At 39.2% G+C, this 18094-nt stretch overlaps 1 protein-coding gene across 2 annotated transcripts in view; it reads right to left on the bottom strand.

Annotated features, from left to right (window-relative positions):
- SGCD (sarcoglycan delta) overlaps positions 1–18094 on the bottom strand; it is a 936024-nt gene that overhangs the window by 94492 nt on the left and 823438 nt on the right. For both annotated transcript variants that reach the window (XM_078066784.1, XM_036096205.2), the window contains one exon: positions 4597–4669. In XM_078066784.1, the coding sequence (XP_077922910.1) occupies positions 4597–4669 (73 nt within the window). The remainder of the gene's footprint in view (positions 1–4596; positions 4670–18094) is intronic.

Genomic DNA, 18094 nt, shown 5'->3' with positions numbered 1-18094 from the left:
TGTAGAGGAACAGAGTTGGCTATATGTGTTCAGTGGTCTATGTAACCTTCTCCCATTTTTTACATTTGCCCTGGCATATGTCTGGGAAATAAGATTTTGCAGTCTATTTCCTATTCTTGTAGGATCAGAATCTTACAGGGAAGCTTCACAGTTGAAAAGAATCTTAGAGCAATGTAGGCATTCAAAGGTAGCTTCTGTTCTTACAGAAAATACATATACAAAACTAAATGGCCCATTTCCTGTCTCAGATCATGCACAGCCTGAGATCAGGGATTTTTCCATTTGTCTTTATATATACAGACACCAGGAAAAAGAAATAATGAACAAGCGAACATTTAATATATTCAGATTGTGAATTTCAGATCGTGAATTTATTAAAATCCAGTTTCTATTCCAAGTTAGTTTTTCTGATTTCAAGAGATAGGCCAAGTGCCTGGTAGATGTCTTCAGCAGAGTCTTGAATCTAGAGCAACATGTCATTATTTCAGAATTGTCCTACAGGGGCAAACTCAACAAACCGCCCGAGTTGGATGCTGGGCTCAGACCTTGCTAACACTGATTATTTGTCTGGAGAGAAGCAACCCTCTTTTGTGATTTTCAACTCAATCCTGGATTATTTACAAACATCTTAAGCAAACACTGTGAATACAGTAACTATAGTAACTCTGAAAAGGAAAGCAGTGAACCGAAACTTGAAACTCTAGCAGAGAAGAAGCTACCACTCCTTGAGCTGAGGGTTGAGATCTTCTAAGAAGATGTGCGGGAGGCCTAAAATTTCCTTCTCATTAACAAGCAAGAAAGCAAGCGAACAAACAAACAAAACAAAACGAAAAACCTTCAAAAGCCAAAAACAGACGTTGGAAGAAAGAAGTTATTCCAACAGAGAAGGTCTCTAAAATAGATGGTATTTTCCCATGTTTGATTTTTTGGGTAAGTGAAGGACATGGATAGTTTTAATTTTTGCTTGTTCATTGCAGAAGATGGTCTATGTATAAATAACCTGTAGTCTTTTAACTCAATTTGCTTCCCATTGACAAGTTAAGACCAAGAAAATCTGGGTAGAGAACATGATTTAAAAAACAAAACAAAACAAAACACCTCTCATTAAAAACATTCCAACTTAACTGCAGTGGGAGTTTTCAAGATCCATTAATTCATGTCTCAACAAATAACTTTTCTGTTAAACTCCTTTTTTACACATTTTCTGGATCTGTAAGAAATTCAGGTAACTGCATCCTTTTCAGCAGATCTTACACAAAAATATTATGGGGCTACAATGTTAATTTTTTAGTTTTGATACATATATCATGGGTATGTAAAATGTTACCATCAGAAATACTAGGTAAAGGGTTCAGAGGAGTAATCTGTATGATTATTGCAATTCTTTTTTTAATCTAAAATTATTTTAAAATAGAAGTGAGCCTAAATAAAATAACGTGAGCCTAAAGTTTGGAGCTGAGAGTGACCTGACTATGTATAGACATCAGGGCTCCCGGATTAGCTCAAGGCTACATAGTGTGTTTGCTGTAGGTATCTGCCCCCCAGCTTGATACTCCCCCAACTCTGTTGTGCGGCTCCTGAGGAGTGAACCACTTCTGCTTCACCTACACAGCTCACTCAGTGCTACCTGCTGGCACAAATCCAGGGATTTCCCTCAGATTATTCTACTTTCCTGAGACTAGAAGACACACGGGCACAAATGAGCTGGGTCAGTACAATTAATCCAACTGTAAAGCCAGAGGCCAGAAAACGTTCATTACTTACTTATTCAATATCCAAGGTCTATACCATTCAGTTGAATAGAGTAAAATGTGGCACCATTTGCTGACAAATGTGAAATATCCACAGACGCACTGGTCTGGGCTAATGTATCTACTACATTTGATTATCTTCAATTGGTCACACATTCTCCCACAGAGTGCCATTAAAATAAAAAAAAAAATCATAAGGATGAAGGGGCGAATTATCGCATTCTAGGCCCTGACTCACTTCAGGCTATCAACCATCAACACAATTTGAATAGGAGCAAAGAAAAAAACAGTTGAGGAATTACATATTAAAGTGTTTGTATGTTTCCCGTAAGAAAATTTTATTTCTAGTCTCTATAGAATATGTCTACAACTTGAGAATAAACAATGGAAATGCAGCAACTACCAGAAGTCCTTATTTGTTGCACTTAGGAGATTCACTTCTAATTTTGGAGATTCAGTTTTTTCTAAGGCCAGTTCCCAGGGTTTTCCACAGGGTCTACAGACAACCGTTAAGTACGGCTATTGTGCTCTATGAGCAAATCATCTGTTCTCAATTTTTCAGAATATGGATCTCTAAAAAGAGTTGTCTTTTTGTTTGATGTGGGTTAGGTTTGTTTTTATCCACAGAAGATTTAGTTTTTTGTTTAAAGCAAAGTTAGCCTAAATTCTTGATTCTTAAATTTTCCATGCCTTCCAGGTAATGGAGAGCTTATTCCATGGGGGGGGGGGGGTGCTGTATTATATTTAGAGGTCAGTTTCTTTTGTTTTTTATTTATTATTTTTTAAAATTTATTTTTTTAAAGATTTTACTTACTTATTTGAGAGAGAGAGAGAGAGAGAGAGAGAGAGAGAGCAGGGGGAGGAGCAGAGGGAGAGGAAAAGCAGACTCCCTGCTGAGCATGGAGCCAGACATGAGGCTTGATTTCACAACTCTGAGATCATCACCTGAGCCCAAATCAAGAGTCCAACGCTTAACTGAATGAGGCACTCAGGCACCTCTAGGTCAGCTTCTTTGAGACAGCATCTTTTTTTGGATTGATCAGCAGTTATTACTGACTAGTTGTGTTAAAAAGAACCCTGCTCCTAAGGAGGTCTGTGAAAAGACAGGGAACCAGCCCACATATTAGCTTGTTTCAAAGGGCTCTCACATCACACACATGAAGATTCACTGCATTCTCAGAGAATGAGCTTGCTCTCCGAGTCCTAAAATACAGGTGTCCTTGGGTGGATTTGCTGCAAAGATTCCAGCTTTAGTACCTAATATGAAACATAGGATCTGGCTGACAGAGAGTCAGGTAACTCTGGCAGGTAGCAGCCCTGAGAGGGAAGCAACTCTTCTAGGGAAAGTAAAGCCTTGCAATGGGGCATATAATGTGAAAACTACAGCCCACTGTATATGGGATTTTGATAAGAAAATGTTCTCTTTCTCTATGAATTATCCTTTTCCAAACACATTTGCTAATGTTTGAGGTCTACTATTAAATATGCAATGTTATTGATGATGATTTATGATGGGTTTTAGTTAAAAGAACTACAAGAAATGAAGAAAGCCAGTATGTGCTGAATTGTTCATGACTATAAGTGAGGCAGGGAAGCTGAAGGGACTCCACTTTAGAATTGGCTCCATCTCTGCTGTTTTTCTGCTAGGTCCCGTTTCTGAATAAGCCAAAGAAGCTATGTTCCCACTTCAAGCGGGAAGCTAGAAAGTTAATCATTCTCTGAGTTTTGTCCTAGGTCCCAAACACCCGATAACATCTAAGAAGAGCCGGATCCCAAACATGTCCCAGGACTTTAGCTTCTGACAAACCTTTGCCAACGATTGCATCAACACTCCCTACCTTCAGTGATTTGTGGAATGACACCTGCCGTTCGCCTGACACTTGCCTTTGATCAGACCCTACTCTGGATTCCTGGAGGAACACACACCTTAGACCCCTTTCCAATATAAGCCCCTAACCCCAAGTGACATTGAGACTCATTCTCCTTTCCTTTCTGAGTCTCCCAGAAACTCCATTCCATCTGCTATTTTCTGTTTGTCCCTCCTGCTATTCAATAAATTCTACTTTCACTCCCCCGACTCGCATTTGATTCCTATCCTGCATGAAGCCAAGGAGCCTCTTAGCTGGGTTTTGCAGGAGCCCCCTCTGGCTGCTGGCCTACCTGCATCGTATATAGCAAAACATATAGTTATATTTGTTTCAAAATACCGTTTTTTTATGTGTTTCCTTTTTGGAGCCAGGGATGGTTTTTAGGTCATATCTTTATCTCTGTTTGTCTGTCTGTACCTATTGTTCTTTTTTGTTTTCCTTAGTTGTTGGTGCTAAGTACACAGCATCTCAGAGCCTTTTTCTGCTAAAGGCAGCACAATTATGGATATTTGAAGATTAACACCAGTACATGGAATATTCACAGAAAGTAGTTCTAGTACCATTAACGGTCCAAGTGATGGAGAGCTTGTCACACACAAGCAAAAATCTGTATAGTTTTTAGAGTTCAGTTTCTTTTAGGTACCACTTTTCTTTGGGCTGATCAGCACCAATTACTGACTAGTTGTGTAACTGGTTAGGTTTTGGGTACCACAAAACACAGCAGGAAACAAACACTGTGAATGAATGAATCCCGAATCTCCTAATTACAAGGCTGGCAACCTCTTCCTCCAAACCCTCAGTCTTCTCAGAGAGAATTTTCTCTTGGATGTAGCTCATCTTCACACCCTTTCTAATCTCTACCAGTTTGTATATTCATGTTGTGACTCTGTTACATTCCAAACACTCAAAATGGATCATCAGCCAGTTGCCCAAAGGAAATAGCCACTAATCAATGCAAACCATAGTCAGAAGTTTACCTTAGTTCCTTGAAGGGGTCTGCCCTGACATTAGGTGTCTCTATAGATTTAGGAAACACTGTGCCCTCCGCTCCTGTAAACAAAAGAAAAAAGCAAACAGAGGTTGGAGAGTTTGGACATGTCACCTGGGGGCACAAACAGCACAGTGAGTGGAGCTAAGTGTAGGGTGAATCCTTCACATAACCCAAAGCGCATATTTTGCCCTTGGCTTTCACTCCACGATAAGGGAGCACTGAATCAACTCATGCAAACAGCCTTTGAAAAAACAAGGTACTTCTTTTGAAAGTGTTCTTGCTGAAATCAGAGTGAGGCCATGAGGCAAATACCATGTTGACTTAAAAAAAAAAAAAAAAAGATGCCTAAGAAATGGCACAATCTAACTCTTGTCTCTCATCAACTATTAATAGTCACCCAACTGGAAATGTTTTGAAAAGCAGCAGCCGAAGCCCTCTGATTGCAGTGCAGGGCACAAATCACAGAACACATCCAATATCTAGGCAGTGGGTGGATGGTGGAGGACACCCTAACACTTTAAGGTATCCACCTAATGACATTAAGGAAACAAGTTTTCAGTAAATAAAGTTCTGCATACTATCTTGAAAAGTTAAACAAAACAGAACACTATGAGAGATCATTTGGCGTTCATTGCTTTTTACACTTTGAGTATTATTTAACATTGATCCCCGACCCAATCTAGATATTTAGCTCTTGACTTTGCAATAAGCTTTTATCTTTACAACTTGTCATCACCAGCTGAACCCTCCCAGCCATAAAGATGGTGATTATCTGATTTGTCTGCTCCCAGAGTGTTTTCAAATCATTTAAGCCTCAGTTTATCACAGACAATTGCACTGGATATTAGTTTTTCAATTAAACTTAGCCAGGCAGTATCCTGCACTTTGAAGGAAAGGTGTTTATTTTTATATCTTTTTTGGTGTAGTTCTTTGATGCCACAAAAAGGGGCAGAATAACATCTTGTATTCATGTGCCAATTTCTAGAATTGTCTTGTAGTGTTATGTCTAGAAATCTTCCATTAACCACGGTTATTCCAAATCCAGATTTATCCTAGCACACTGATGTGTCTAGTTAAATGAACTTGTGTAGCAACTATAAAAGTATTTCATCTTTTTTTTGGAAAGTATTTAATCTTTTTGATACCAGTAACAGACTACTGCAAATCAAATCAGAAAAAAATCCTTCAACTTAACATTATGTATGGTCATTTAAAAGAACGTCCTAGTGAATGATAACTATTAATCTAAGCTAACATTTTGAGTAAAACCATCACGTGTACTCCAGATGTACTAGCTAAATTCTCCCCTGCAACAACCCTACAGACAGTTGCAGTAGGCAAAGAGACATTTCATGTGGGCACATTTAAGATCTTTTTCTGCCCGTAGACACTTTTACTTTTTAAGACCCCAAACCACATCATGTCAAATAGATCAAAATGTACCCATAGTCTGCATTAAATACAACTTTTTTGATGTAAATTTCATAAGAATGTTGTCTTATTATGCACATATTATTTTGCCCTTGTGATTTAAACTTTATTGTGTTCTTTATACATGTGGTGGTTAATTTTATGTGTCAACTTGACTTGGATCATGAGGTACCTAGATATTGGGCTAAATATGGTTGCTGGGTGTGTCTCTGAGGGTGTTTCCAGATGAGAGTGGCATGTGATGCAGTGGATGTAGCAGAGCCGATGGCCCTCCCCAGTGCAGGTGGGCATCCGCCAATCCCGTTGAGGGCCTGAATAGAACAAAAAGGTGGAGGAATGGGGCGCCTGGGTGGCTCAGTCATTAAGCGTCTGCCTTTGGCTCAGGTCATGATCCCAGGGTCCTGGGATCGAGCCCCACATTGGGTCCCTGCTCCGTGGGAAGCCTGCTTCTCTCTCTCCCTCTGCCCCTGCTTGTGTTCCTGCTCTCACTGTGTCTCTGTCTGTCAAAAAAAAAAAAAAAAAAAATCTTTACAAAAAAAAGGTGGAGGAAGGAAGAATTAGGCCCTTCCTGCCTAATTGCTTGAGCTGGGATATCAATCTTCTCCTGCCCTCAACACTCCTTGTTCTCAAGCCTGTAGACCCAGACTGAAATCTACACCACTGACCACTGGTTCTTAGTGAGCCTTGGGACTTACTCTGAATTATGCCACTAGCCTCCCTGGGTCTCCATCTTACACATAGCAGGTCGTGGGACTTCTTAGCTTCTATAATGACATGAGCCAAGTTCTTAAAACGAATCTCTTCCTACATGTAGATCCATATTGGTTCTGTTTTTCTGAATAACCCTACCTAATACAATAACTGAATAAGACTGGATTGGATTATAGACTATAATATGGCTTTTGTTACTTATATATTAAATCTGGTTTTGCAGAGCATGCATTCCACATCTCCAACATTTTTGTGATCCTTTGAGGAGCACCTAGACCAAAGGTACTGTGGAGGATGCCTAGTGGGTAAAACAGGTTGGCAGAAGTCACAGGACAATGAGTAACACATTGGGATGTGCCTTCTAATTGTCTGTAACCCAAGAGCATGGCCTCAGCCACCACCTTTCAGTACCATCTCAAACCTGTTACTAAACAGCTCCCATCCATCACTACTACAGTTAACAGGGACTTCCTTTGAGATCCCTTCCCCTTCTATTTCTTAAAAATGCTTATTCTTAGCCTTAGGAAACTTTTTTTTTTTTTTTTTTAATAATTAAAAGGAACATTAATACACCAGATTAAGGCTAGGACAGTTATTTCTGTTTATATACATTGTATACACTCTTTAGTTCTAGCTCATATCTCCCCTTCCTCTACTAAGAATTCTATGAAAACTGCAAGAGAAAGAGCATTACCTCTTTTGAAATCAGCCTTAATTGTGTGACTTACCCACATGGCAAGTAGTACTGCTCATAGACAACCTTCATTATTTGAACTGATATTAAAATGTTAGGAAGCTTTATGTTTCACTGATATCTCATGCACCCTCCTATTATTTTATAAGGTCTCTGAAGCCAAAGGATACCAATTTCACAACTTGTGACTATGTAAAATATATACATATATAATGACATATATTGCATTTATTCAGTCCAATTATCCAAGAATGAGGAATGACATTTTCTTATGTAAAATGAACCTCAAAAGCCTGTACCGTTTTCTTTATTCCATCCACACTTTGTGCTGAGCCTGTTTCTCCATTTGTCAGTTACACTGACAACACCTCACTTGCTACTTAACATCTGGCCACACTAAGCTCAAGAAGGAACTACTCTATTGCAGCCAGTGGCCCCTAGCTCAGTCATCCTTTTAGAGCAATTCCAAGGGGGATAAAAAAATGTTACATAAATGCTACATTTGTGGAAGGACCATGGTCTCCTCTGAACACCTGACTTGGGTCCTCAGCTTTCTCAGATGGACAATCCCATTTGCCCAGTGTTTTGTAGGAGTGTGTCTTATTCTCTGTCCTATCTCCATTGCCTAGCACAGTGTAGGTTCTCAATAAATGTAACACAGCTATAACACTTATGTGGCACTGAGCACACACTACCTGGGATTTTTATTTACCTTACAGACATTCATCCCATCTCTTCAATAAGATCCTAGGCTGTATGTGAACAGGGGGAAGGTCATATACAGAATACAGACAGATTCAATTTTAGGTTCTGAAGATTTCCACTAGACTTATTTCTAGTTGGTACTACCACTTCTATGGGAGTACTAATTTATTGTTATAAAACTGCTCATGTATTACATGACATATTTAATGAATGTCCAAAATTCAACCTATTTTAACCTCTTAAAATAAAAGAGCTATGTTAATAAAAGAATATTATTTGGGCTAAATATAAATATCTCTTTAAAGTAAAATAAGATTAAGGCTTGTAGTTTCTTCCCCAGACCAAGAAAACTACTTATCCTACAAGACAAGTGGTGCTAAAAAACATGGGGCTCACAGTCACATGGCTAGTGAGTGCTAGAGCTGAGATTCACAGGCAGGCGTCCGACTCCAGGACCCACTTGTAGCCATCATGCCCTAGTGCCTTGTTTTCTGAATGCCCGGACAGTGTGGCACCCACAAAATGGCAAGCCAGCAAAACCCAGGGGTCTGGGCTCTCACAGTTAGAGGACGTAGGTGATGGACAGGCTCTGAACGTGTGATGAAAGTGAAGGGCAAGACACTCAGGCTCCCTTAGCTCCCACCATCCACCCGATGCCCTCTTTGTTTTTGATGGACTTTTGTAACAGGGGCCCATATGTGCCATCCATCCATACTGGAAAACAGGCTCATAGATATGACTTCTCAGGGGAATGTACCACAATTTCTCATTATCTGAGTGTCCTTGGGCATGAAACCCAATCTCTAAGATGCTCAGATTCTTTCTCTGAAAAGAAGGGATATTAATAGTAACTTTATCTCCTAGGGGTCTTGGGAGATTGAATGAGATCTCTGACATATAGCAATCAGCAGATGATAGTCAATAAAATATTTCTAGTGGTACTAAAATATTTATGAATCCTATTCTTTCCTCCTCTTATCCAGGTCCTTTATGACTCTTAAAAAATAACATTTTTAAAGCACTTACTATGAACTAGAAACTATTGAAACTATTTTAATTTGATCATCAGAATAACCCTATGAGGTAGGGACTATGCATATCTGTTTTTATGGATGAGGAATCTGAGACTCAGGGAAGTCAGGAAATTTTCCTATGGTTGAGCAGCAAAGAGGGGGAGTCAGAATTTGAACTCTCTTCGTTCTGGAACCAACGCCTGTGACCACTACTCTAGACCATCTTTTTCAGCAGATCATATCACTCCCTACTTGCTCATCTTTTTATGAGATACGAACAAATATCAATGTTTATACCCTCAAGTAACACTTGCCAAATCTCCCATCCCCTCTCTTCTAAAAGCAATTCACATGCGCAATGAGAGGAGATATTAATACTTTCACAAAGACCATTTCTTTCCAAGTCCTATCAGGCTTCTGATTTTCACACCATTTTTCACTTTCCCAAAAGCTGCAGAGTGGACAAACATTCATCAGGATGAATTCTCCCATCCTATCCCCTATCCATTCTAAGATAATAAATTATTCTCAATTTTATTATTTCAAAAAGGTTTCTATTAAAGCCATACCTACTGATTCCTTCTTTTGACACAATATAATTTACTGGCAATAAATGTTCATAAACAGTTTGAGTGAAAAATCCATAAAGCCATTTCAGCTTTATTTTAAGTTCCATTAATGTCCCTCAAAAATGATTTTGTCAATGTGCTTCCATTAGCTGGTTCTCTGCCCAATAACTTAATTCCACACAATCAATTAGGAACTTATAAATCATGTGACAGGATCTATCTAAAGTGTTTTGAATCACCATAAAGATCAGCTCAACAGCTCTTTTTTTCCTTGTGGTACAGGTAGGGGGTAAACTTGTCAAAAAATCTCAAATGCACTCCATTGCCATAGTAACAAAAAGCCAGCTTCTCCTCTCTGAAAAGTATACTCAGCTTTGGTGACTTTCCCCTCAAAGTGTCCTGGATGTGAAGAGACCTGAGATCCAGTCCTATCTCTGTGATCTCATGCAAACCAGAATTCTTCTCTAACCCTTAACTTCCTCAGCTATAAAATAAGAGAGGATGAGAAGTATCAGGGCTAAACTGTTTTCCCCTCCAATTGAAAATTTCATCAGGTAACAATCTAATCTAAACAGATGATTGTCTTGAGCCACCTCCATTTCCTACCAGGAAAAAAGAGCAACCCTGAAGTGGAGATATATTTTATTTTATATATATATATATATATATATATATCTTGATCTAATTGGCATTTTTCTTTTCTTTTTGAAGATATATATAAAAATATATAAATATATAAATATATATATATATCTCCTAAAAACTTTCTTAGTGTTTAAGGAGGAAACAAAGCAAACAGACTTTTGTCCAATTCAAGCTGCATTTAATTGGAAAAACTACTCACCAGAAAATAAACCTCACACAGATAAAATGGTTGACGGCAAAATTTAACTGAAAAAACAAGAACCTGGTTCATAACTCTTTAAAACTTCAAAAATTGGGGAAAATTCAATTTTTATAAAAAATAATAAACACTAAAGTGCCTAAGCGTGTATATGTTAAACACAGCCATGAACCAAATCCTGGGATGCAGAGTCACATCTGCAAAATGTGCTACAAAAAAATTGGACTTGAGAAAAGCATTAGACACAAAGGAAGAAATACTATGCTACAAGTTATGAATAGTAACTGGAACCAGAAAAACTGACGATGAATCAAATCTTTGGTGTACATGGAGAGGAACTGATCTTTTAGACGATAATTGCAAGAAAAACTTTCCAAAAGGTCAGAAATGGCTTAAGTGTGCTGTTTAGAACATTGATTAAGGAATTAAGCTAGCTTAATGGAGTTTGCTCTGGTAAGTTCTTTCTAGATGTACTTTCATTAAGATTGGCATAATTATGATTAATGTTTTGTATTAATGAACATAGACTAAAACTCATCTTTGGGTTTAAATCATGGGGCCAAAATACTCAACAGGTTCAAAATGCAGAGTTAAAATAGCTAATCACCATTGTCTGAAGTCAAAGCATTTTAAGCGCTCTAATTCATGTGCTCAGGTAGATATAACCTGAATGACAACCCTTAACAACAACCATATTTTACTGGATAAGGATATATTTTTATACCAATATTAGATTAAAAAATAGAGAAAGGATTTCAATCTAAAAAATGGTGATAAGAAACATAAGAGAAGGAATGATTTGATTTCTTTGAAATACCAGAGAACCGAAAAACCAAAGACCTGATTTTTAGTGCTGATTTTCTATGAGCTTATTATATGACCTTTGGCAATTTGCCCTCTGGTCTTACTTCCCCATTTGTTATACAAAATGGGGGTGGGGATTAGATGATCTATAAGGCTGCTTCCAGCCCTACTGTTTTATAATCTTCCAGATAACTTGGTTGCATCAACCCAATGGACCAGGAGAGGAACATTGGTTTGGGTTTGATAAACCCAACATTCAATTTACTTAATAAATATGTTTTGAGCAGGAGGCTCTAGACGTGAGCCAGAGAGACACAGAGTCCACAGTCTAGAAGAGTGTAGTGTACTCTAGTAGTGTACGTTATTACTTTAAATAATTAGTTATTAAATAATCCCACAAATAAAAATATATAATACTTACAACTAGTGATAAAGACTTGAAAGGAAAATAAAAAATGTCTTTGCAATACAACTTGGCGTCACATCCTGGTCTGGCACGTAAGTTTCCCTGAGAAAGTGAAGTTTTGTTGATATTTGTTAAGTGATTATGAATGAACTAGTTAAGAGGAGGAAGTAGCAGTAGAAAAGATAATGTGAAGACATCATGGTTGGGAAGTTGAAGTTAATAAAGATCAGTGTGGCTAGACCATATTTTGCAAGGGTGAGCAGCGTGGGATGAGACTGGAGAGGTGGGTTGACCTGGGTAATTCAGAACCTTGTGGGTCACGGTGAAGGTTTTAAGCAGAGATCTGGCTTGATCTAATTGGCATTTTTCTTTTCTTTTTGAAGATTTTATTTATTTATTTATTTATTTGAGAGCGCACAAGCAGGGGGAGGGGCCGAGGGAGAGGGAGAAGGAGAAGGACAAGCAGACTCCTCACTGAGCAGGGAGCCCGATGCGGAGCTGGATCCCAGGACCCCAGGATCATGACCTGAGCTGAAGTCAGATGCTCAACCACTGAACCACCAGGATATGACCCCAAATTGGCATTTTTCAAAGATCACTGTGCCAGCGTGTTATGGTCTGTGTGTTTGTATCCTCCTAAAATTCACACGTTGAAACTCTAACCATCATTGGAACCCCACCATGCTGGTATGCTGATCTCAGGCTCCCAGCCTCCAGAACAGTGAGAAATTCCTGTTGATTAAGCCATCCAGTCTATAGTGGTCTGTTACAGCAGGAGCAGCTGACTGAGACATTGTACCATGGAAAAGACACTGCAGGAGGGCAAGGATAGATAAGGTGGCGCAGGGAGAGGGTGGGTGATAGGCTGGGCTAGAGAACTGGCAGCACAGATGGAGAAATGTGGATGGGTTTAGGAGATATTTAAGTGGAAAGCCAATGGGATCTGGTGATGTGCTGGACAAGAAAGAGAATGATGGGTACCAGAGGGCCCAGGGGAAGAGCTGAAATGGATGGTCAAAACCAAATGATTAATACTCAAAGTCAGAGATGCCCATGGCAACCTTATACATGTCCAATGAAATCCAGCTTTTTTCTTATTTGATATTTTAATTGCAACTGAAATTGCCTTTACTTGAAGAAGGTGCTCTGAATCCGACTACATTTTTCTTATGGGGGTGTAGGCAATGTGACAAAGAAAATTTAAGTCTCCCAAAGTATTTATAAGCAAGCAGTATTTAAAAACAATTATGAATAATATAGTAATTTATTGAATAATGAACATTGTCTTCTGTGTAACATAATTTTCTAATTACTCCAAAGTTTTAGCTAAACACATATTCATATATCTCCTATTGGTTAAAAGCTTTCTAAACACACAAGATAGGATTTTTACCTCTCCAAGTCTAGGCTAGAGAACATGGTTACATGTTAATATTTAAATATTCTTTAATGTCTGAGGCCTATTTTCCTGAAAAGCAATCTCTATAGCATGTTATCCATGGTAGGTGTAAGAGTCTATCATGGGAGCACTTATCATGGGAAATTCCTCAGAAACAGTGGTTTTCTATTTATTTCATAACATGAATTGTTGGCTTTCTCCAAATGGTAATATGCAGTGAAAAATTCTTTTTAAGGAAGTGAGTTGGGTTATGTCTAATCTCGGATTTAAAATGCACTGAGTAATGAGCGAGGTTGCAGAGTTTTCACAAATTTCAAGGTTAAGCACTTTGAAGGTGGTTGTCAGCTTCTGAAAACCTTTCCAACGTGAGCAACAGACTGATGCAAGACAGAAATTTTGAGTGGAAAAAGTCACTTGAAGTAATTTAATCCCATTGTGTCTCCCTGGCTGCTGGTGGCATTTAATAAACCACTAATGCAAAACATTTGTAGTCATTACAAGTCGTTTCCAGGATACATAGCAAATATTTTCTTTTTAGGAATTAGGGCAGATTCTCCTGACCAAAAAGTACAGATAATTAATTCATTTAACAAATATTTGTGGATGGCCTACTCCATAAATGGTTTTGTGGGAAAAACAGATTCAGACTTTTTCTCCTTATAGGCTCACAAATAAAAACTTCAAAAAAATATATAAAATCTCTAGCCACTCTATGTGTGGTAACATTCACTGTCTATAAACATTTAACAATTACTTACAATGTACCTGGCACGGTACTAAGGCAATACTGAGTGTGAAGATCTGATCTGTGCCCTTATGGACTTTTATAGTGGTTAGACAGACAGATGCTAGAGAACATATTTAAACTGATTTTTGTAATGACAATTATTGTAAGTCATGTATTCTCAACAGGGGCGAGGCAGCTCCCAAAGGTACAAAAATGGGTTCTTGAAGGCACAAGAAATCTTTCTCTAAGTACAAAGTCCAGATGTACATACAATACACACAATGATATACAGTGTATCTGTGGTACATAAGTTACATGGGGGGGAAGTGATTAGGAAGAAAAAAGCATGTCTGGAATGATTCCTTAAAAGGATGATATTGAAAAAAAGCTTGAGAAACACTGTTGTAAATGCTTTGACTAGGACAAGGAGCCACTGGAGCTCTGAGCAGGCATCTTGCCCAGGCGTGGAGGACCCTGAGCGCTGCTCTGGGGAAGTGACAGGCACTTGAGATCTCAAGATGGAGCAGGACTTAGTCCGGCAGAGATGGTTTGGATGGAGGCTGGTGGAGAGAGGGCACCAGGAAGGGGGACACAAGAGCTGGCTCGCTGCTTTTAAGGAGATGTGTGTAGCTAGAGTGGAAAGAACGAGACTGGCATAAGATAAGGCTGGCGAGGTAGTCAGGGGCAAGGTCACACAGGAACATTCAGGCCAGGGCAAAGTTTGAGAATTTTATCCTAATAGGAAAAAGAAGCCATTGAAAGGATCTAGACAGGAGAATGATTATGCTCAGAGATGTGTTTTTTTAAATACTATGGTGGCAGATACTACGGATTGGCTGCCCCCATTTTAAGCGCAGTGCATCCTCCCTTGCATCTGTCTACCACAGAGGCTGGAAACCCAAATGGCTGAACTTCTCAGACTCCCTTTGCAGCATTAAGTGGCTGTGTGATACAGCCTGGGCCAGTGAAATGTAGGTACAAGTGTCTGGGGAGCTATTTTCTTCCCAAATGAAAAAAGCAAAGCCTAACAAAGAAGGCTTTTTGTTCTTTACTCTTCCTTCTCTGAAATACAGAAGCAATGCTTGGAGGCACAGCAGCCCTATGTGACCATGAGAATAAAAGCTACATTGCTGAAGGCGTGCAAGCAAGAGGGCTGAAGGATTCTGGTTCCTTTATGACGCTGTTCTGCTGTAAGCCCTACAGAGCATACCTCCGGAATCATTATTACATAATAAAAAGAACCCCCTGACTTGTTTAAGCCACTGTTTGTTGGGTTGTCTGTTATTTCCAAATGAATCTAATGCCCATAGTTACAGGATCTGACTCCACTCTGTAAGATGCAGTACAGGGGATCGAGAGCAAATGCATGCAAATCAGGGGACTATTTCAGTAGCCAGGTAAGAAAGGATGGTGGCCTAAACTAAGTAACTCATAATGTGAAAAATGGCAAGGGTGAACATGAGAACTACTGAGGAGGTTAGGATGATATGAGGGGTGAAGGGGGTAAAACATGTTCAGGCTTGGGCACAGAGCACAAGTTCAATGTGGGTTATGTGGAACCGAAGGTATCGATGGAGTTTCCAGACTCAGGTGTTCATGTAGGCAATTGGATACACAAGCATGTTACTCGAGGCAGAGTTCTAAAGCACTGGTAGAGAGATTTTTGGAATACAGGTGATTATGGCAACCAAGAGAATGGGTGACATGATCCAAGAAATGGTGAGAGTGATATGAAAAGAGAGCCACAGTCAGAATTTTAAAGGAGTCCAACCTTTCAAGGTGGGGATGGGATGGGAACATGAACTATCAAAGGAAACTAGAGAGGGAGGAAGAAGACCAGGAATGGGGTAACACAGGCAGCCAAAAGAAAAAAGTCCTTCAAAAAAGCAGAAGGAGTTACTTATGTTAATTGGTGCTTAGGGGTAGGACAGGAATTAAAATGTCCATGAAATTTAGCAACATGGAGGTCTTTTATACCATAGCAGCCATTCTACGAAGAACTGGAGGGGAAAGGAAGAAATGGTTATAAGCAAGAGCTATTACTTTTTGACAGAAGAACTATAGTAAGACAGCTGAATATTAGATATTGGATATTAGATATCAGAGTTTAAAGATCCAGCTCTGGTTAGTAACCAAACTTTTATAGGAACAACAGTCTGCTCTATGGCACAGGCTGGGTAGAGGGACATGTGCTCAGTTGCCCGGATGCAGGTATGCATAATGTGGATATTTGGGTTCATCCAGAGTGGGGACTTTAGTAGACATGTACATTGAATAAAAATGTAACAAGTGCAGGGCTGTACAGGAAGACTGTGAAGAGGAATATGACCTCAGGCAAATTATTTAGCTTCTTCTAGCCTCAGTTTCCAGATCTGTGGAATGGGGATAATAACAGTACATTACTTTGTGTGTGTGTGTGTGTGTGTGTGTGTATGTAGTGTGGAATGGGGATAATAATAGTACTACATATATATGTATATATATAATATATATACACACATGCACATATATATATAACACTACATATATGTATACATATGTAGCGCTATGCATGCCTAGTACATCAAAGTGCTCACTAAATAATATATATTATTTATTATAATAGATGATGTTGATGATAAGGACAGAAGATAAAGCCAGAAAGACAGAAGAATATCATTAAATAATTTGTATGGTAACCATACAGGAGAACGAAATAAGATGTGTTCCCTTTTAAATACTCTAACAATTTAACTGAACTGGCCATACCATCAAGGTACACGTTTTATATATTTTTGTAGAATGTGAAACCGCAGAGCAATTTAAAGATTCATGTGGAAAAAATATTCTGGCAAGATATGAAGAGACAAGTAGTTTAATTAAACAAACTCTACTTTAGAAACCAATAGACCAGAACTCATGCTTGGCGTATCATTAAGCCAAAACTGAAAAATATAAAAGGAATCATCCAAGCAGCAAGCAACCTCATTTCAGTTTCTTATGACTATACTATTTTTGATAGTAAATAAAACCACACAGTAGAACAAATAACTTCAACTCACTGGGTTTGTGTCACAGAGGTGGGACGCCGGAACAGGCGGGCTCTGAGTCAGGACGGTATACGAACACCGGAACACAGGCAACACACTGGGGAGGCCGCTCGGCAAGAACAGTGGCAAAGACAACACACTGTGTGTCCCATGAAGGAGATGAATGCGGCCCTCTGCCCATATTCCCGTCCAGGTCCCCTCCAGGGACAGGTGGCCAGAATCAGGCCAACAGGGCAGGGAGACGGGGAGGGAGAATAGATAGGAACTGTACGCGGTCAAGTTAAGGCCAGAACTCATGCTGCCTGCCCTTTCACCTGGGAGTGAGTGTCAAATGGGAGCCCTGAATACACTGTTTCCTTAGGCAAGATCTCAGTTTCCAAGTGTCTCTCCCAGTGTGAGAGCAATCAGGACTCTGAGACTCCATGGATGCTGGTAAGACCTAAGAAAACAACACACACATGATTTTAAGGGCTTCCTGGTCATTGAAAAACACGTGGAACGCTCTGTTCCTGTAGCTGAGGAGGTGGGGGGTGATGCTTTCCTACGGAGAAGGAAATTGAAACATTAATTGAGAACCATGGAGAAACACAGTCTAAAAAATAATTGGACGGACTTATAAAGTCATTTACAGGGGATGAAGATGATGAGGACTTGAAAAGTGAGGGCCAGCAAGTTGAAATCTTACTAGAAGTAGTGGATGTCTCAATGCTTTAAAACACTGGAATACTTTAATTTCAGAATACAATCTTATTATGAAAGCAAGCCTCAAAATAGGCATATTTTACAGGTGACTTAAAGGGTAATTTTGATGGTATGATTTTTACCTTATCCCTAGTATGGATAGCATGTTACTTATCAACATCCATTTTCCCCTGCCAACAAAATATTGCTATTATTCATGGAAGCAAAGTACCCAGCTAAATAATTGCTTTCCCAGACTCCCTTGAAGCTAGGGGTGGCCCTTATGAGCCAGTTTTGTCTAATGCCATGTAGATAGAAACCTACTAGGGAGGGGCATCGTGTGAGCTATCTCTGTTTTAATAGGAAGGTACAGATGTGGTTGGTTCTACTCTTCTCTCTGATTATCAACATAATCTGGAGCTGTGAGAGCCACCTTCCAACCATGAGAAAAAGACCAAGAGGATTTCAGAT

The sequence above is a fragment of the Halichoerus grypus genome, chromosome 2 (assembly GCF_964656455.1).
Source record: "Halichoerus grypus chromosome 2, mHalGry1.hap1.1, whole genome shotgun sequence".
NCBI classification, from domain to species: Eukaryota; Metazoa; Chordata; class Mammalia; order Carnivora; family Phocidae; genus Halichoerus; species Halichoerus grypus.
Note: the sequence above shows the minus strand (reverse complement) of the source record. Positions and strands in the feature narration are given on the sequence as shown.